This window comes from Lithobates pipiens, unplaced genomic scaffold (genome assembly GCF_037356315.1).
Source record: "Lithobates pipiens isolate NorthernLeopardFrog02 unplaced genomic scaffold, aLitPip1_a1.2 Scaffold_22, whole genome shotgun sequence".
Classification (NCBI taxonomy): domain Eukaryota; kingdom Metazoa; phylum Chordata; class Amphibia; order Anura; family Ranidae; genus Lithobates; species Lithobates pipiens.
The window spans coordinates 30,223,408-30,244,060 of NW_027507784.1; the positions used below are offsets into that span (position 1 = coordinate 30,223,408).

Here is a 20,653-nt window from a genome sequence, read left to right on the forward strand (position 1 = left end):
AAAATGTATTCTGCTACATGTTTTTGGTAAAAAAAATTCCGTTAAGTGTATAATAATTGGTTTGTGTGATCACAGACATATGTACACAAATGATCATGTACATATGTGTGCAGATAATCATTGGGACAAGTGATTTTAGTGGGACATATGTGGGGGACATGTTTTTATTATTAGGGGACATGTATGTTTTGGGGACATGTGTGGGGACTGTGTTTATACTGTGTGGTGTGTTGTGTTTTTACACTAGACTGGTGATCAGTGAGTAAAAAGCTGTAAAAAACAGCTCATACTCACTGATCATCAGCCGGCTGCAGCGATTTGCTCTCCTCTCCTCAGCGATGACTTCTGTGTGAGGAGAGGAGGAGCCGATTGCCTAGCAACCGGCTGTTTGTTTACATCACATGACGGCCGTGATTGGACACGGCCGTCATGTGATCAGGAGGGCCAATCACAGAGCCCTCCTGCCGATCTGAGATGCGCCGTGTCCGGGTGACACAAGCACATCGGGATCACGCCGCTGCGCGGGCACACACGCGCTCCCGCTCCTTCTGAAGGACGTTCCTGAACATCCTATCAGAAGTAGACAGCTCCCACCTGGCCGTATATGTGCATTGGCCGGGTGGGAAGTGGTTAAAAAAACAAAAGGGAGGAAAATATGGAAAACCATCAAACAACTGGAAAAACGGAAGGGCATCGTCATCAGACCCGCCGATAAGGGGGGCGGTCTGGTTATATTGAATAAACAGGACTATGAAGAAGAAATGGAGAAACTTCTAAGTATACCTAATACTTTCAAAAAACTGAAGAAAAATCCCAAAGTTGAATATGAAAATAAACTCAGAAAATATGTGAAAAAAGGAAAGGACATGGGCATTATAAATAAGAAAGAGGCAAGGTACTTAACGCCGAATGCAGAAAAGACTCCAGTCATGTATTACGTTCCCAAGATTCATAAAAATCAAACCCACCCACCAGGAAGAACGATTATTAGTGGTATCGACTCCCTTTTTTCCAGACTGGGGGCCTATATAGACGCTTTTCTGCAACCGATGGTAGTGGAAGGGAAGTCGTATCTAAGGGATAGCAAACAACTCATTAGAGAGCTGAAAGATTTGAGAATTAATGAAAGTGATATACTGGTAACAATTGATGTAGAATCGTTGTACACAAACATCAAACAAGAAGACGACCTAAGTAGCGTGGAATGGGTACTACAAAAGCAATCGGATCTAAGACAAGAGCAAATCAAATATATTATGGAGGGTTTAAGGTTGGCAATGAGCCATAACTACTTTTTGGTATCAAGGAACCTTCTATACACAAACAAAAGGCGTAGCGATGGGAGCTAAGTACGCCCCGAGTGTAGCGAACTTGTTCCTGAATAGGTGGGAAGATGAACAGATATATGGGGTGTATAGGGAGAACCTCAAACTATACCGCAGGTACATAGACGATATTATAATCGTATGGGGGTGCACACTGGAACAACTGCAAGATTTCTTTGATCAAATTAACGATAATATCTATCACATTAAATTTACAGGAGATTGGAATAGCCAGAGCGTGGACTATTTGGATTTACAGATTTATAAGCAAGAGGGAAATCTGGGCACACACACTTTTTTCAAAGCTACAGACCGCAATGGGTATATTCCCACTAACAGCTGCCACCATCCACGGTGTATAGGAAATATACCCAAAGGTCAACTTATGAGATTATACAGGAATTGTAGTAATAGCGGAGACTTTGACCAACAGGCCGAAACAATTATAGAAAGATTTAAGATGAAGGGGTATAAAGAAAATGAACTCCGAGAATTGAAAAACAAAGTAAAACGAATGGAGAGAAACCAACTGATAGAAGGTACAACTAGAAAGGAATTAAAACAGAAGAACCTGCAAATTGCCTTCCTCACAGGATACAATAGGCAATATAAGGATGTAGAATACATTATAAAAAAGCATTGGCCCATCCTGCAAGCAGATAGTGTGCTTCACACTATACTACCAAAAAAGCCTCTGTTCATTTATAGATGGGCACCCACGTTACGGAACAAATTAGTAAAAAATACCATTGACCCACCAAAACAAATAAAAATCTTTGAAAATCTGAAAGGATTCTTTAAATGTGGTAAATGCCTTCCATGTAGAACCAGTAAAACAGTGTTTCTCAAATCCAGTCCTCAGGCCCCCCCAACAGGTCATGTTTTCAGGTTTACCATTATTTTTCACAGGTGATTTGATCAGTTTCACTGCCTTAGCAATTACCACAGCCGTTTCATCTGAGGGAAATCCTGAAAACATGACCTGTTGGGGAGGCCTGAGGACTGGATTTGAGAAACACTGCAGTAAAAAGACCAACAAAAAGAAAACCACTTTCAATTCAACCTCCATTGGAAAAGAATATAAAATAAATGAGTTGATCACCTGCAATAGTACCCATGTCACTTATGTCATCGAATACCCTTGCCACAAACAATATGTGGGTAGAACCACGAGTGAGCTACGAGTTCAAATAAGGGAACAAATTACTAACATCAAAAAGGGGTTCCAAAAACATAGTGTCTCTAAATTTGAAAAAGAAAGGGGAAATGAGTAAAGGGGACTGGAGTGTAACCAACCCCCGGGATTTTCTTAATGGTACCAGATATATGCAAACAATAAGTAAAATCAATAAAGTTTTATTAAATGTACAAAAAGCATTTCTCAAATGAGAAAGACAATTTTATCCATACACATACAATGTGAGAAATATAAATATACAAAAGTTGGTGTAGAATCCTACAAAACTCCACAGATTACCACATTTGTATATGATTTGGCCTGCATTGTTTCTTTCCTACATGTTTCGCTCTTCTGAGCTTCCTCAGGACAATTGCAGCATACAGCAATAGATAAAAAACCCATATGGTTTGTGAGTTTGTATATCGTTATTGTAAATATTAATTGTTGCTTAAGCGAAAAAAAATCTTTTTTCCCAACAAATAAGTGGAGTGTGGTGAAAACAGCGCTGGGATCCCCGATCTCTCCCACGAGTCTGGCAAAACCCAGGAAATAGCTTAATTAGAACCAGTTAAGCATGTCCAATACCAGCAAAATCCGTGTATTGTCAGATGAAAGTTAAACCAAATACGTTTTTTAAACAGGAAATATTCGTCTATGCAGATCTGTTTTATAAAGTAATGTTTCGATCCACCTTGATCGAAACATTACTTTATAAAACAGATCTGCATAGACGAATATTTCGTGTTTAAAAACGTATTTTGTTTAACTTTCATCTGACAATACACGGATTTTGCTGGTATTGGACATGCTTAACTGGTTCTAATTCAGCTATTTCCTGGGTTTTGCCAGACTCGTGGGAGAGATGGGGGATCCCAACGCTGTTTTCACCACACTCCACTTATTTGGTGGGAAAAAAGATTTTTTCGCTTAAGCAACAATTAGTATTTACAATAACGATATACAATATACAAACTCACAAACCGTATGGGTTTTCTATCTATTGCTGTATGCTGCAATTGTCCTGAGGAAGCTCAGAAGAGCGAAACATGTAGGAAAGAAATAATGCAGGCCAAATCATATACAAATGTGGTAATCTGTGGAGTTTTGTAGGATTCTACACCAACTTTTGTATATTTATATTTCTCACATTGTATGTGTATGGATAAAATTGTCATTTGAGAAATGCTTTTTGTACATTTAATAAAACTTTATTGATTTTACTTATTGTTTGCATATATCTGGTACCGTTAAGAAAATCCTGGGGGTTGTTTACCCTCCAGTCCCCTTTACTCATTTCCCCTTTCTTTTTCAAATTTTTCAACTGGGATGTGGTACCTTTTTAATTCATGTACTTATTTGACCATTAGCCTCTCTATATATATCTTTTTTCCATAGTGTCTCTAAACACTTTAGGGACTTTCATAACCGAGACCCAGGGCAGATGGTTTTCTAAGGAATAGATAAAATAAGGGGCCACTGGAGAGGGGAGGACAAAAGAATGAAAGTATCTAGAAACGAGACAAAATGGATTTTTAACCTAGACACCCTCCAACCAGCGGGAATGAACATCGACCTGGACCTCAATTGTTTTTTGACTAATTTCTGAGTAAGCTTACGAGGTTGGAAAAATCCCGGGTCGGATGTTATGCATTCTTTTAATACCATTACACTTTTTTGAGTAAACCCACGGGATTGGGGAAAAAAAACCCGGGTTGGATGTTATGCATTCCTTTAACAACCTTATGGACTAGGGTTATGGAAAACACTAGCCATAAAGGATGGGTCGAAGGTTATGCAGTCAACTAGCAAAATTAACATTCCTTAATTTTAATTTTTCAATCTTTAATTTAATTTTTTCCTTTTAGCACCATGTAGAATAAACTCCCCTTTGATGAAAATACTCTCCCCCCTCCCCTCCTCCCCTCCCCTTTCTTCCTCCCCAATGGTAAAATATATTAACTTCTATATCAATTACTCATGGGCATGTGTGTACACATATAGTATGAACACACACATGATATGTCCCCCAAGGCCCAATAATAAGAAGATCCTGGTTTCATATAATAATTATTGGGGACTTCTCTCTGGGAAAAAAATTCTCCTGTTTTAAAAATATATTTTTTTATTGGGAATAAAGTAAAAATATATATATTATTTTCATTTTCATTTTGTTATCTTTATTTTTACCTTGTTCTGAGTGTATATAGCAATCATGTTAATAATATAATGCATATCTCTTTTTTAATTCTTATTACATTTCCTAATATATTTTTTATTACTTATATTTTAATTTTTATTGTATTTTGTATTTAGTCGGAAATCATTAGTTTGGAAATCATATTAATAGGATGTTGTTGGTGGTGTGTAAGAAACTGGCTTTCCACAAGTGTTTGCTAAATGAATGGGTTGCAGTGCTCCACGTCCTATTAAATCTTTAGGGACAGGTTAGCATAAACCCTCCCCCTCCTGGGTTTTTATGGGCGCCCAATGAGGAGTTTTAAATATTAGAGGAGGAGGGCATCATTGTAAACATAAATGGTCTCTCAGACACCTACTAAGTGTCGTAGGCCAAGACATACGGGGCTCCCATATCCAAAATGGCGCCTTTTGGTTTGCGCAAGCACAGTGGAGCACTGCACCCTATTTAAATCGGAAGGTGCACCAATATGGCCGCTCCAGAAGACGTCACTCTGACAAAACGCGTAGGGCGTGGTCACGTTACGTGCATCTTCCTCACAGCTAGCAGCGGCCAGTGGACATTGTAAACAAAGCGAGCTTTCACTACCTATATGTGAGTAGGTTTTTCGTTTTAAATAAAGCACATTTCAAATACATACTACACTATGGATATGTTTCTTCCTTTAATGTATATATCAAAGGAGGTTTAAAATGATTGGAAGAGTGAACATCCCCCAGCGCATTACCAGCAAACGCCAGATAGCAGCACAGTGGCTTATACTGTGAAAGCCCATCTACCCCAATTGGGGTACGAATTCTGGTGAGAGCATTCACATTACCATAACACTGAGAAGCGCACCGGGGAAAGCTGTTCTCTTCACAGCAGACACTAGAACTTTTGCACTAGTCACTTTCTTTTATCGCTATATGGGACATTTTTTCAATATTGTTTGAATGAACTTTATAACGTTTGATGGTCCCTTCTATTTTGTTAGCATATTTCTGTTAGCACATTTTATTATATGAACTAATACCACCATTTATTCAGTTTGAAATTAATAATTTATTTCCGTTCACTTTAGTAATTTATATTGGCACTTTTGTTGGGATTTTAGGCACTAATACACTTAAGTATGGGTATGTATTAGACATATAGTATATAATTCAGTATATATAATTTATATATATATATATATATTTTTTTTTTTTTTGCACTTTAACGTTGAGGATTGGGTATTCATAAAATATAATACAAAAAAAAATATAAAGGTTTCGAGTTCTTATAGGTAAATTTCCGCTTTAAGTCACTTGTAGAAATTAGTTCTCTTCAAACAAGACATTTGCTGTTGTGATTGAGATCCATCTCTCTCTGGCTACAGGATTTACTTACTTGGACTTATAGGCAGGGGAGGATTAGGAAACTTTGTCTCTGGGAGCAAACTCAAACAACGATCCCCTTTCATGGTATGGACAGATTTCTGTGGGATAAGGAAAGTGTACCATGTGAAGGGTGACCTAGTCCTACATTGATTGGTGGGCATTGGGGTTTGTGTCTCTTATCTTACCCCATGGCATTGGTACTCAGCCTGAAGGTCCTTGAGGAAGAGTTCTTTGGATTTGCACATCAGGTGTAGAGATGATCTTCCGCCATTGTAGAAGTATATGATCCAGGACACAACTGCATCATTCATTAGTGTTTATAATCAGTTTAAGCACAAGGTTAACTAGCCTGTTTTAATCTCAGTGCAGTGAGAGTGATTAAAGCCTCATCTAATAGTACTTGTGTGATCTGAGCCTTATAGAGGTGAAAAACACCCGGTGTTAGAACCATTTTTTTTGTGTGGTTTTTTTTTTTTTTAAATTATGGCCTATCCATTAATATAATGTCTGAATTTTGTAGAAATCCATGGACTGGATTCATGTCACAAATTCAAACAGATTTTTGGGGTCAAAATAGGAAAACCCTAGGTTTCTACTTCAAGGCTTTAACGTTTGGTCCATAAAATACATTTTTGAATAGTTTTTAAGAATATATTAATTCTAAAATAGTACTTTTAGGTAGAGATGGCCTTGCGGTTCGCTGCGAATTTTGCTCGTTCGCGATTCACCAAACCAGCGGATTTTTGGCGCCGTTTGCACGTTGACATATGCGTTTACATTGTGAAGAACTTTGACCCATGATGACAAGTCCATCATGGGGTACAGGGCAGCCAATTGAGACATTTCAGCACATGGACAATTGGACATTCCCCCTACCTTATAAATAGACCTGATCTGGCAGCCATTTTACATTCTGTCTTTTGTCAGTGTAGGGACAGGATGCTGTGTGGAGCAGGGAGAGACTGTAGTGACACAAATCACTAGCTATTAGGTCCACAAAAGTCCTTTTTAAGGACTGGTATAGGTGTACAGTATATAGGGTTCTGGTGCACTGCTGCTGACTGCTGTGCTGCTGATTTCTGAGTGCACTGCTGACCGATTCTGCAGCTATCTTTTGTCAGTGTAGGGACAGGACGCTGTGTGGACCAGGGACAGTCAGTTTAATCACTAGCTATTACTATTAGGTCCACAAAGGTCCTTTTACCGACTGGTAAAGGTGTACAGTATATAGGGTTGTACACGTATAATATACTTTCTTTCAAATATACAAAGTATATTATGGTGCACTGCTGACTGCTGTGCTGCTGAGTGCTGACCGATTCTGAAGCTGTGTTTTATCAGTGTAGGGACTGAGGGACAGTTTGGTGTTCTGAGCAGGCTGCAAATCACTAGCTACTAGGTCCACAAAGGTCCTTTTAAGGACTGGTATAGGTGTACAGTATATAGGGTTGTGCACGTATAATATACTTTCTTTCAAATGCGGCTCCAATTGGGACTAGTGCTCAGAGGGACTACACCTTACTCTGGGCACCTTCCCACTTCCATTACACCCTGGTAGCTATAGAAATGCAGGATCAATAATGAATTACAACACAATCCCTAGGGAGCTCCCCCTACTTTAATAAGATGCAAGGCCTTGCAATAAAGGATGCAGTCTTTGATCTTCTTTTCTTCTGGTAGCAATAGTTGTTGTAACAATTGTAATCCAACAGTAATCCGAGGAATCCGTGGAACAACAAAGGTTAAAGTGAGATGAATATTAGAACCGTTCCTGTAGCGTGATACACTTGTAATTGACCTGGTGTAACACAGTGCGAATAGTATTGTGATGAAAAGGCTTGGGCCTGCTTAAACTCAGTCTGTCTATTAGATTCTCCTCCATGGGACTACAAGTGCCAGCAACACTGTGTTAAAGTCTAGGTGTATGCAAGTGCATAAGAAACTGTGGGCAACAGCCCTCTCACCAAACTGGGTCTGAAGAATAAGTCAGCTCCACTCCGCTGGTCTCAGTCCATTTGCTGCGGCCACGCCGTCACGCTGTTCAGCTTCACAAGGTCACCAGGAGCTCTGTTACCTCCATCAGGGTGCCTCTGGATCCTTCCCGATCCGACCACATTGTGGTCCCAGCACGCTGTGGTGTGAAGTCCTTCTGGCTTTATATTGCTGCTCTGCAGTCTACAGTTTTCTGGGGATCTCCTCACAGGTCCTCACAGGCAGGCCATGTGTCCAGAAGAGAGAGAAAATGGCCACGCGGGCCCTTTTATAGCCTACCCAGCATGCAGTTCAGTAGACTGTGATCATGGATAGGTCACCTGGCATTCTGGGTAGATAAGGTCAAATAAGAAAAGTAAACACAGTCACTTCCTGTTATCTTTCCAACACTATGAAAAGGAAAATAACTAAAGTCCATTTCCAGTTTTGGTCACTAGAAGGCGCCAAATACTAAAGAATAACGTTGTCCATAGGTTTACATTGTATTCACATTAACATACGATTAGTAGGCAAAAATGTCAGTGCTACATTTTTAAAGTGAAACATTACTCATTTACTAATCTCTGGAGCAACTTGTAAAGTGCAGTCTGTTTGCCTTAAAGTAGAACTATAGGCACAACTTATTTTTTCTTCATTTAGATCGAGTGAAGGAAGGTTTTTTTTCCATCTGTGTCCCATTGAGGAGATTTCTCTTCACTTTCTGTCCCATAGCCAAACATAAAGTGAGAGGAAATCCCTGCAAATTAACCACTTCAGCCCCTGAAGATTTGGCTGCTCAATGACCAGGCCATTTTCTAGGATTCGGCACTGCGTCGCTTTAACTGGCAATTGTGCGGTCGTGTGACGTTGTACCCAAACAAAATTGATGTTGTTTTTTCCCCACAAATAGAGATTTCTTTTGGTGGAATTTGATCACCGCTGCGGTTTTTATTTTTTGCGCTATAAACAAAAGAAGAGCGACAATTTTGAAAAACAAAAGAAAACAATATTTTGTACTTTTTGCTGTAATAAATATCCCACATTTTTTCTAAAAAGAAACACATTTTTCCTCATGTATTCTTCTACATATTTTTGGTAAAAAAAATAAATAAATTGCAATAAACGTATATTGATTGGTTTGCTCAAAGGTTATAGCCTGCCTATACAAAATAGGGGATAGTTTTATGTCATTTTTATTATTTTTTTTTTTTTTTACTAGGAATGGCAGTGATCTGTGAATTTTATCGGTAATGTGACATTATGGCGGACAAATTGGACACATTTTTGGGACCATTGACATTTCTAGAGCGATCAGTGCTATAAAAATGCACTGATTACTGTATAAATGTCACTGGCAGGGAAGGGTCTAACACTAGGGGGCGATCAAGGTGTTAAATGTGTTCCTTGACTGTGTGTTCTAACTGTGGGGGAAGGGACTGCCTAGAGGAAATGACAGATCGTTGTTCCCAGCTATTAGGAACTGACAATCTGCATCTCCTCTCCTCATAGAACAGGGATTTGTGTGTTTACACGTCTCTGTTCTGCCTCTTGTGCCGCGTTTGTGCTTAAAGGGACCGACGTACAGCTACGACGGTTCACGGGAACGTTTTGACTTGCTTTACTATGATGACGGCGGCTGGTCAGCAAGTGGTTAAAGGAATCCTTGGGGGCCCCTCAGGTCACCAGAATCAGTGACCTCGATGAAAAATTCCCTCTATAACTGTTCTGAGGACAACCCAACATTTGGGATTTTCTTTCACTTTCAGTGATAATGGTAAACATGACAAATAGAGAGAGGGAATCTCCCTAACAGGGGCACAGACAGCAATAAAACCTGACAGGGGTTCTAATCCTTCTCTAATCTATCCAGTACTAAAACGTTTTTCCTCTAGTTATACATTAAAGTGGAACTTCACTCCCTCAATCAACATTGTCTATTTTGAATCCTCACACTGCTAGTATTAGTAAATAGATAGAGAATTAGATCATATTTACTTGTTTTAAACCGTTTTGTACATCTCTTCAGTTGCTTCCTGGTTTCCATGTCCAGACAAATAATGTCATCAATCCCAGGAGTCTTCAGGAGAGGGGGAGGGGTTTTCTCAGCTAAGCACACCATCCTGTCTGCATGCCTGAGCTAAGAGCAGATGGATTCCAGGATGTAATTGCTCCATGAATCATCTGCCCTTATTCAAGATGGCCACAGCCAGAAATGAGAGGCGGTGCTTTTCTACAGGATTTGCTTTGATCATTATAAATGAAATACATTTTGGTTTGTGGTGCTCAGACACAGTGTAGTTTCACTTTAAGTAAATCAACCCCAATGACTTCCATATTTAGGTTTCTATACATTACCGGTGAGAGAACTGATCCAAAAATGAAATGCAGAGACTACTCCGAATTGGCAATTCTATATTTACATTCCTAAATACCGCATGTCTGGACCACGACTTCAAGTGATTGTAAACTATCATCTTGTAAAACAACCCATTCAGTTGAAAGTAGAAATGGAAAGCAAAATATTTGTGTACAGAAATAAAAAACATTATAAATACCTTTTCCCCTCTTTTTCTAAGTAATCACATGTCCTCTGTTCTCAGCTGCATAAGAGCTGGAGGAGGAGAAGCAGCAGCACACTGATCTTCCCAGTGAATGGCTGTGCAGCGGGGTGGGGGGGGGGGGGGTTGGGTGTCAGGACAAGTCTGATCATTGGAGGAGAGCAGGCTGAGTTCCCAGCATAGCTAGAGAACTGACCATGGTGTGTTTTGCTGCTTAGTGTGGTCAGTTTTTAATAGGAAAGCAGGGGAAGGTAGGAACACCGGGGATTTCACACAAAGGAAGCAATACAAAGAGAACAGGAGACTCTCATACAAGTACATGGTACAGCAACCACATATCAGGAATATGAAATGTTGGGGTAACAGACATTTTAATTACAACATTCATTTATTTATTTATTTCCTTCTGTGAATTGACTTTGACCCATTTTTGGGGATATTTACTGAGCATTTTGAGTGTTTTGTGATAAATACGGTAAAGCAGCATAGTGAATTGACAATTTTAGGCTCATATGTGATATTTCGGGGGATGCGTCTGAACACCTAAATACCGCATGTGATGTACTTCAGTGAATGGAGTCCAGTGTGACTTTAGTGTTATAGTATAATGGGGTTTTGTTCCTAAATATTGGAAATACAAATAGATTTCTACATTCTTCTGCCAACATATTGAATTGTAAACATCAAGAGAAAAAAAATGATTCAAAAAAAATGTTTATAACTTTATTTTACAGAATTGAAAAGAAAGGAGCACTTTGTGGATGAACATTGTGTGGAACTGATACAAAGGATCCATCAGATAGAGCCAGTCCTGGATGGTCTTATGGCAAGGGGTCTGTTGACATTTGACAAGTGTGACACAATACGGGGCAAACGAACCACACGAGAGAAGATGAGAAGTGTGTACTCTTTGATCAGAGGGTGGAGTAATACTGACAAGGATATTTTATACAAATTATTAAATGAACATAACCCCTCACTGATCAGAGACCTGGAAGAGCGAGGTAAGTCTCACCACTATTTCACTATTTTATGTTGCGTCTTGCAGCGTGCTCTGCACCTAAATTTACCATGTTACCAACAGTAACCAATCAGATTGAAAATGAAAGGAAGCCTAGGATTGGTTCTCTTGGTCATGTGATACTGTTTGCTGAAATTATTATTACAGTTTAATCATTTGTACCAACTGACATATCACACAAGTCCTGGTAAAGAGGAACTTTAGTCAGAAAATGAAGTCTTGCTAGATGGCTTCATACCGGCCCCTTTTACAGGTATAGATATGTAAAACAATAAAATGAAGTGTCTATACAGTACTGTGTAAAATCCAGTTACACACGGTCTCATCCTCCTGCACGTGCTCAGTTGCTGTCCATTTTTTAGGCACTGCCTAAAGAGGCATTGCATTTTTAGAGGCAGATCTGCTGACAGTCTTAAAGTGGAATTAAACCCTCCTATCCTTTTTAAAGCCAAGGAAGCTGCTTCTGTTTGATCTATAACTCCCATGGTGCTGCACATGTGATCAGCTATGATACCGACCATAAGATGGTTTGACAGTTTGGTTGAGGACACAAGCAAATGTGACAGTTACTAATCCCAATATTCCAGGAATGTAACTTTTTTTGAAACCATTTCATTTGATGAGTTTACGATTTACTGCTGCTCAGGGACTCTGGGCTTCAGCAAAATGGCAGCCTCCAGTAAGAAGAAACAGGAGCAATGCTGGAGGCAATTTACAGCACACACTAATTTTGGTAGCATAATTATTAATGTGGAATGTATGTTCCTTGCTAAAGAAAATTATATTTTATTACGTTCTTATAGGTAAATTTCAACTTTAAGTCACTTGTAGAAATTAGTTCTCTTCAAACAAGACATTTGCTGTTGTGATTGAGATCCATCTCTCTCTGGCTACAAGATTTACTTACTTTGACTTATAGGCAGGGGAGGATTAGGAAACTTTGACTCTGGGAGCCAACTCAGACAACAATCCCCTTTCATGGTATGGACAGATTCCTGTGGGATAAGGAAAGTGTACCATGTGAAGGGTGACCTTGTCCTACATTGATTGGTGGGCATTGTGGTTTGTGTCTCTTCTCTTACCCCATGGCATCGGTACTCAGCCTGAAGGTCCTTAACCACATCAATACAGTGCACTTACACCCCCTTCCTGACCAGACCAATTTTCAGCTTTCAGCGCTCTCACAGTTTGAATGACAATTACTCAGTCATCTAACACTGTACCCATATGAAACTTGCGTCCTTTTTTCCACACAAATAGAACTTTCTTTTAGTGGTATTTAATCACTAGTGGGTTTTTTATTTTTTGTGCTATAAATAAAATAATACGTAAATTTTGTGAAAAAAATGCCTTTTTCTTTGTTTCTGTCATAAATTTTTGCTAATTAGTAATTTTTCTTCATAAATTTTGGCCAAAATTTATACTGTTACCTATCTTTGGTAAAAATAACCCACATTAGTGTATATTATTTGGTCTTTGTGAAAGTTATAGAGTCTACAAACTATGGTGCCAGTCGCTGAAAATTGATCACATCTGATCAGGCCTTCAGTACATCAGGTGTATCTCATTTCTTGAGACACTAACAAGTCAGGAAAGTACAAATACCCCCCAAATGACCCCTTTTTACAAAGTAGACATTCCAAGGTATTAAGTAAATAGCATGGGGAGTTTTTTTAAGTTGTCATTTTTTCCCACAATTCTTTGCAAAATGAAGATTTTTTTTATTATTTTTTTTTTTTTTACAAAATTGTCATATTATCAGGTTATTTCTCACACACAGCATATGCATACAACAAATTACACCCCAAAATACATTCTGCTCCTCTTCCCGAGTACAGGGATACCACATGTGTGAGACTTTTACACAGCCTGGCCACATACAGAGCACCAACATTGATGTAGTACCTTCAGACGTTCTACGAGCAAAAATGACGCATCTCATTTCTCAACCACCTATTACATTTTTGAAGGCCCTGGAGTACCAGGACAGTGAAATTACCCACAAAATGACCCCATTTTGGAAAGCAAACACCCCAACGTATAATCCGTGAGGCATAATGAGTCTTTTGAACGGTTAATTTTTTTCCAGAAGTATTTGGAATATGTGGAAAAAAATTTAAACGCATTTTTTTTACACAAAATTGTCAATTTATAAGATATTTCTAACACATAGCATGTATATAGGAAAAATGACACCCCAAGATACATTCTGCTACTCTTCCCGAGTATGGCGATACCACATGTGTAGGACTTTTACACAGCGTGGTCACATAGAGAGACCGAACATTGAAGTAGTACGTTCAGGCATTCTAGGAGCATAAATGACACATCTCATTTCATTCCTACCCATCACACTTTTGAAGGTCCTGGACCACCAGCACAGGGAAATTACCCACAAAATGACCCCATTTTGGAAAGCAAACACCCCAACGTATATTCTATGAGACATGGGCTGCAAATAGGTACTCTGATGGACTGGTGACAGGTACTCAGTTACTCTGATGGTCTGGTGGCAGGTACTCGGGTATTCTGATGGCCTGGTGACAGGTACTCGGGTACTCTGATGGACTGGTGACAGGTACTCTGATGGCTTGATGACTTGTATTTGGGTACTCTGAAGGGCGGTGACAGGTACTCATATGGACTGTGACAGGTACTCAGATGAACTGTGATAGGTACTCGGGTACTCAGATGAACTGTGACAGGTACTCGGGTACTCAGATGGACTGGGACAGGTACTCTGGTACTCAGATGGACTGGGACAGGTACTCTGGTACTCAGATGGACTGGGACAGGTACTCTGGTACTCAGATGGACTGGGACAGGTACTCTGGTACTCAGATGGACTGGGACAGGTACTCGGGTACTCAGATGGACTGGGACAGGTACTCGGGTACTCAGATGGACTGGGACAGGTACTCGGGTACTCAGATGGGCTGTGACAGGTACTCAGGTACTTTGATGGGCTGTGACAGGTACTCAGGTACTTTGTTGGGCTGTGACAGGTACTCAGGTACTTTGATGGGCTGTGACAGGTACTCAGGTACTTTGATGGGCTGTGACAGGTACTTGGGTACTCTGATGGACCGTGACAGATACTTGGGTACCCTGATGGACCATGACAGGTACTTGGGTACCCTGATGGACCGTGACAGGTACTTGGGTATCCTGATGGACCGTGACAGGTACTCGGGTATCCTGATGGACCGTGACAGGTACTCGGGTACTCTGATGTGCCGTGACAGGTACTCGGGTACTCTGATGTGCCGTGACAGGTACTCGGGTACTCTGATGTGCCGTGACAGGTACTCGGGTACTCTGATGGACTGGGACAGGTACTCGGGTACTCTGATGGGCTGACAGGTACTCTGATGGGTTGTGACAGGTACTCAAATACTCTGATGGACTGTGATTGACAGGTACTATGAGGGGTGGTGACAGGTCCTCTTTATTGGGGGGGGCAATCAGTGTGATTGGTGTACACTGTAGGCGGTAACGAGATATTACCGCAATCTCCTCCTCACACACGATCGGTGTGTGAGGAAGAGAACGCGGTAACATCTCGTTACCGCGGTTTGTTTACATTTTAGTGATCGACTGTGAAAGAATCACAGCCGATCACGTGGGTAAACAGCCGGCCAATGGCTGTTTACCAGCATCGGTGACGAGCAGTGTTCCAGGGGAACACGCCGCCACCGACGTGCACGCGCAGCGCGCTCACGATCGCGCGCATGCGCCGTGCACAGACGGGGTGTGACCATCTGTGATCATCCGTGACTTCATCACGGCCGATCACGTGGTAAACAGCCATAACCAATGGCTGTTCACCCCCTTCGGTGGCGAGCAGTGTCTCCGTGACACGCTGCCACCGAAGAAACGGGTGCGCGCGCACGATCGCGCACATTCACTGTTTAAACGGGAGGCCGTTATATGACGGCCACCCGCCACAATAGGTGCGCCACCTGGCCGTCATTGGATGGCCGGCAGTCAGCAACTAGTTAAGGAAGAGTTCTTTGGATTTGCATGTCAGGTGTAGAGAGGATCTTCCGCCATTGTAGAAGTATATGATCCAGGACGCAACTGCATCATTCATTAGTGTTTATAATCAGTTTAAGCACAAGGTTAACTAGCCTGGTTTAATCTCAGTGCAGTGAGAGTGATTAAAGCCTAATCTAATAGTAGTTGTGTGATCTGAGCTTTATAGAGGTGAAAAACAACCGGTGTTGGAACCATTTTTTTTGTGTGGTTTTTTTTTTTTTTAATCGTTTTTTTATGGTCTATCCATTAATATAATGTCTGAATTTTGTGGAAATCCATGGACTGGATTCATGTCACAAATTCAAACAGATTTTTGGGGTCAAAATAGGAAAACCCTAGTGTCAGGTACTCACCAGGGGCCAAAGTGCTGAGAGCGGCTTCCCTTGCAACTGGGTGCACAGTACCCCTGAGGGTGGAACAGCGGGTACAGGGCACGAAGGGGCACGGGTTGCCAGCAGGTGACTGGTATGCAGGAAGTCTTCTGAAGGAAGAGATGCCCGTGCAGATGGCCCTGGGATATACTTGAAGAGAACGCCCGGCAGGGGTTCTAACACCTGACTTGTGTGAAGGTCTGGAAGAAGGCTCGTGCAGGATGGACTGGGCCAGAAGGTAAGTAGCAAGCCAGTCTGTAAAACAGGTAAGAAAAGTGCAGAAACAGGCTGAGGGTCAAACACAAGTAGTCCAGGAGCCAGCAAGGCTGACTGTAGAGGATAATCCAGAGGCAGGCTGAGGGTCAAACATGGGTATCAGTCTGGGAGCCAGCAAGGCTAAGTGCAGAAGACAGAGGATATTCTAGAGGCAGGCCGAGGGTCAAACACAAGTATCAGTCCGGGACCCAGCAAGGCTAAGAGCAGGAAGTCCGTTAAACAAGCCAGGGGTCAGGTCAGGAGAGAATCAGAGTAGTCTTCAGGCAATCCCGGGTCACAATAGGGAGTGGTAAACAGGAACAGGAAGCAGAGGAACACAGGTGAGCTGAGGAGACAAACCAGCAAAGACACAGAGCGAATGGTTGCCTTTTATAGGCCTGCCAGAGTGATCAGGTGATGTGCAAACCCGCCGTATCGCGCACCCGTGTGCGCCTCTGCGCTGGTCTACCCCGCAGGCGCACAGGGAAGCACCGACGTTGAAGTCTGTTGATCCTCTGACACCTAGGTTTCTACTTCAAGGCTTTAACTTTTGGTCCATAAGATACATTTTTGAATAGTTTTTATTTTTAAGAATATATTGATTCTAAAATAGTACTCCTAGGTAGAGATGGCCTTGCGGTTCGCCCGGCGGTCGGTTTGCTGCGAATTTTGCTCGTTCGCGATTCGCCAAACCGGCGAACTTCTGGTGGCGGACATATGTGTTTACATTGTGAAGAACTTTTACCCAATGATGACACATCCATCATGGGGTACAGGACAGCCAATTGAGACATTTCAGCACATGGACAATTGGACATTCCCCTTACCTTATAAATAGACCTGATCTGGCAGCCATTTTACATTCTGTCTTTTGTCAGTGTAGGGACAGGACGCTGTGTGGAGCAGGGACAGTCAGTTTAATCACTAGCTATTACTATTAGGTCCACAAAGGTCCTTTTAAGGACTGGTATAGGTGTACAGTATATAGGGTTGTACACGTATAATATACTTTCTTTCAAATATACAAAATATATTATGGTGCACTGCTGACCGATTCTGCAGCTGTGTTTTATCAGTGTAGGGACTGAGGGATAGTTTGGTGTTCTGAGCAGGGACAGTCTGCAAATCACTAGCTACTAGGTCCACAAAGGTCCTTTTAAGGACTGGTATAGGTGTACAGTATATAGGGTTGTGCACGTATAATATACTTTCTTTCAAATGCGGCTCCAATTGGGACTAGTGCTCAGAGGGACTACACCTTACTTTGGGCACCTTCCCACTTCCATTACACCCTGGTAGCTATAGAAATGCAGGATCAATAATGAATTCCAACACAATCCCTAGGGAGCTCCCCCTACTTTAATAAGATGCAAGGCCTTGCAATAAAGCATGCAGTCTTTTGATCTTCTTTTCTTCTGCTAGCAATAGTTGTTGTAACAATTGTAATCCAACAGTAATCCGAGGAATCCGTGGAACAACAAAGGTTAACGTGAGATGAATATTAGAACCGTTCCTGTAGCGTGATACACTTGTAATTGCCTCTGGTGTAACACAGTGCGAATAGTATTGTGATGAATAGGCTTGGGCCTGCTTAAACTCAGTCTATTAGATTCTCCTCCATGGGACTACAAGTCCCAGCAACACTGTGTTAAAGTCTAGGTGTATGCAAGTGCATAAGAAACTGTGGGCAACAGCCCTCTCACCAAACTGGGTCTGAAGAATAAGTCAGCTCCACTCCGCTGGTCTCAGTCCATTTGCTGCGGCCACGCCATCACGCTGTTCAGCTTCACAAGGTCACCAGGAGCTCTCAGTTACCTCCGTTAGGGTGCCTCTGGATCCTTCCCGATCCAACCACATTGCTGTCCCAGCACGCTGTGGTGTGAAGTCCCCCTCTGGCTTTAGATTGCTGCTCTGCAGTTCCCCGGAGACCTCCTCACAGGTCCTCACAGGCAGGCCATGTGTCCAGAAGAGAGAGAAAATGGCCACGCGGGCCCTTTTATAGCCTACCCAGCATGCAGTTCAGTAGAGGGTGATCATGGATAGGTCACCTGGCATTCTGGGTAGATAAGGTCAAATAAGAAAAGTAAACACAGTCACTTCCTGTTATCTTTCCAACACTATGAAAAGGAAAATAACTAAAGTCCATTTCCAATTTTGGTCACTAGATGGCGCCAAATACTAAAGAATAACATTGTCCATAGGTTTACATTGTATTCACATTAACATACGATTAGTAGGCAAAAATGTCAGTGCTACATTTGTAAAGTGAAACATTACTCATTTACTAATCTCTGGAGCAACTTGCAAAGTGCAGTCTGTTTGCCTTAAAGTAGAACTATAGGCACAACTTATTTTTTCTTCATTTAGATCGAGTGAAGGAAAGTTTTTTTTTCCATCTGTGTCCCATTCAGGAGATTTCTCTTCATTTTCTGTCCCATAGCCAAACATGAAGTGAGAGGAAATCCCTGCAAATTAACCACTTCAGCCCCAGAAGATTTGGCTGCTCAATGACCAGGCCATTTTCTGGGATTCTGCACTGCGTCGCTTTAACTGGCAATTGTGCGGTCGTGTGACGTTGTACCCAAACAAAATTGATGTTGTTTTTTCCCCACAAATAGAGATTTCTTTTGGTGGTATTTGATCACCTCTGCGGTTTTTATTTTTTGCTCTATAAACAAAAGAAGAGCGACAATTTTGAAAAACAAAACAATATTTTGTACTTTTTGCTGTAATAAATATCCCACATTTTTTCTAAAAAGAAACACATTTTTCCTCATCTATTCTTCTACATATTTTTGGTAAAAAAAAAAATTGCAATAAACGTATATTGATTGGTTTGCGCAAAGGTTATAGCGTGTACAAAATAGTGGATAGTTTTATGTCATTTTTATTATTATTTTTTTTCTTACTAGCAATGGCAGTGATCTATGAATTTTATCGGGAATGCGACATTATGGCAGACAAATTGGACACATTTTTGGGACCTTTGACATTTATACAGCGATCAGTGCTATAAAAATGCACTGATTACTGTATAAATGTCACTGGCAGGGAAGGGCCTAACACTAGGGGACGATCAAGGGGTTAAATGTGTTCCCTGACTGTGTGTTCTAACGGTGGGGGAGGGGACTGCATAGAGGAAATGACAGATCGTTGTTCCCAGCTATTACGAACTCACAATCTGCATCTCCTCTCCTCATAGAACAGGGATTTGTGTGTTTACACGTCTCTGTTCTGCCTCTTGTGCTGCATTTGCGCTTAAAGGGACCGACGTACAGCTACGACGGTTCACGGGAACATTTTGACTTGCTTTACTATGATGACGGCGGCTGGTCAGCAAGTGGTTAAAGGAATCCTTGGGGGCCCCTCAGGTCACCAGAAGCAGTGACCTCAATGAAAAATTCCCTCTATTACTGTTCTGAGGACAACCCAACATTTGGGATTTTCTTTCACTTTCAGTGATAATGGTAAACATGACAAATAGAGAGAGGGAATCTCCCTAACAGGGGCACAGACAGCAATAAAACCTGACAGGGGTTCTAATCCTTCTCTAATCTATCCAATACTAAAACGTTTTTCCTCTAGTTATACATTAAAGTGGAACTTCACTCTCTCAATCAACATTGTCTATTTTGAATCCTCACACTGCTAGTATTAGTAAATAGATAGAGAATTAGGTCATATTTACTTGTTTTAAACCATTTTTTACATCTCTTCAGTTGCTTCCTGGTTTCCATGTCCAGACAAATAATGTCATCAATCCCAGGAGTCTTCAGGAGAGGGGCAGGGGTTTTCTCCGCTAAGCACACCATCCTGGGCCCCCCGAGAGCGATGCTGGTCAGACTCCTGAACTACAGGGACCGGGAAATTGTGTTGCGGTTGGCCAGGGAGAGGGGTTCGGTGCAGTTTCAAGGCAGTAGGATCTCCTTCTATCCGGACTTTTCCGCTGAGGTGCAACGCAGACGCGCTAAGTTTGCTGATGTTAAAAAACGCCTGCAGAGGCTGCAACTGAAATATGCTATGCTGTTCCCGGCGAAGCTTCGCATCACCGCCATGGACCAGAATCATTTCTTTGAAAATGCGCAAGATGCTGCCCGCTGGCTTGACCACAATGAGAATGTCATCCGGCACAGAGCGGAGGATTGATCCCGTGCTGTCTTTATATGGAGGGCTTGTGAGGAGTCGGCAGGTATCTACCTGAGAGGTTTTACACAGTTACCAAGGGGACACTACTTGATGATTGTTATCAGCGACTTTATCTCCAACCACAGTTTGCCTTTGACGGTGAAGAGTTGCCATGATTGGCAGGAATGGGGTTTGCATTTGCTCCCTGCGACCTCGGTGGCAGTTAAGCTGCGATGGAACCTACACGTGCC

At 41.5% G+C, this 20,653-nt stretch overlaps 1 protein-coding gene across 1 annotated transcript in view; it reads left to right on the forward strand.

The window, feature by feature from the left end:
- LOC143925640 (uncharacterized) overlaps positions 1-20,653 on the forward strand; it is a 107,650-nt gene that overhangs the window by 72,760 nt on the left and 14,237 nt on the right. The window contains exon 4 of the mRNA XM_077450106.1: positions 11,327-11,596. Coding sequence (XP_077306232.1) covers positions 11,327-11,596 — 270 coding nt within the window. The remainder of the gene's footprint in view (positions 1-11,326; positions 11,597-20,653) is intronic.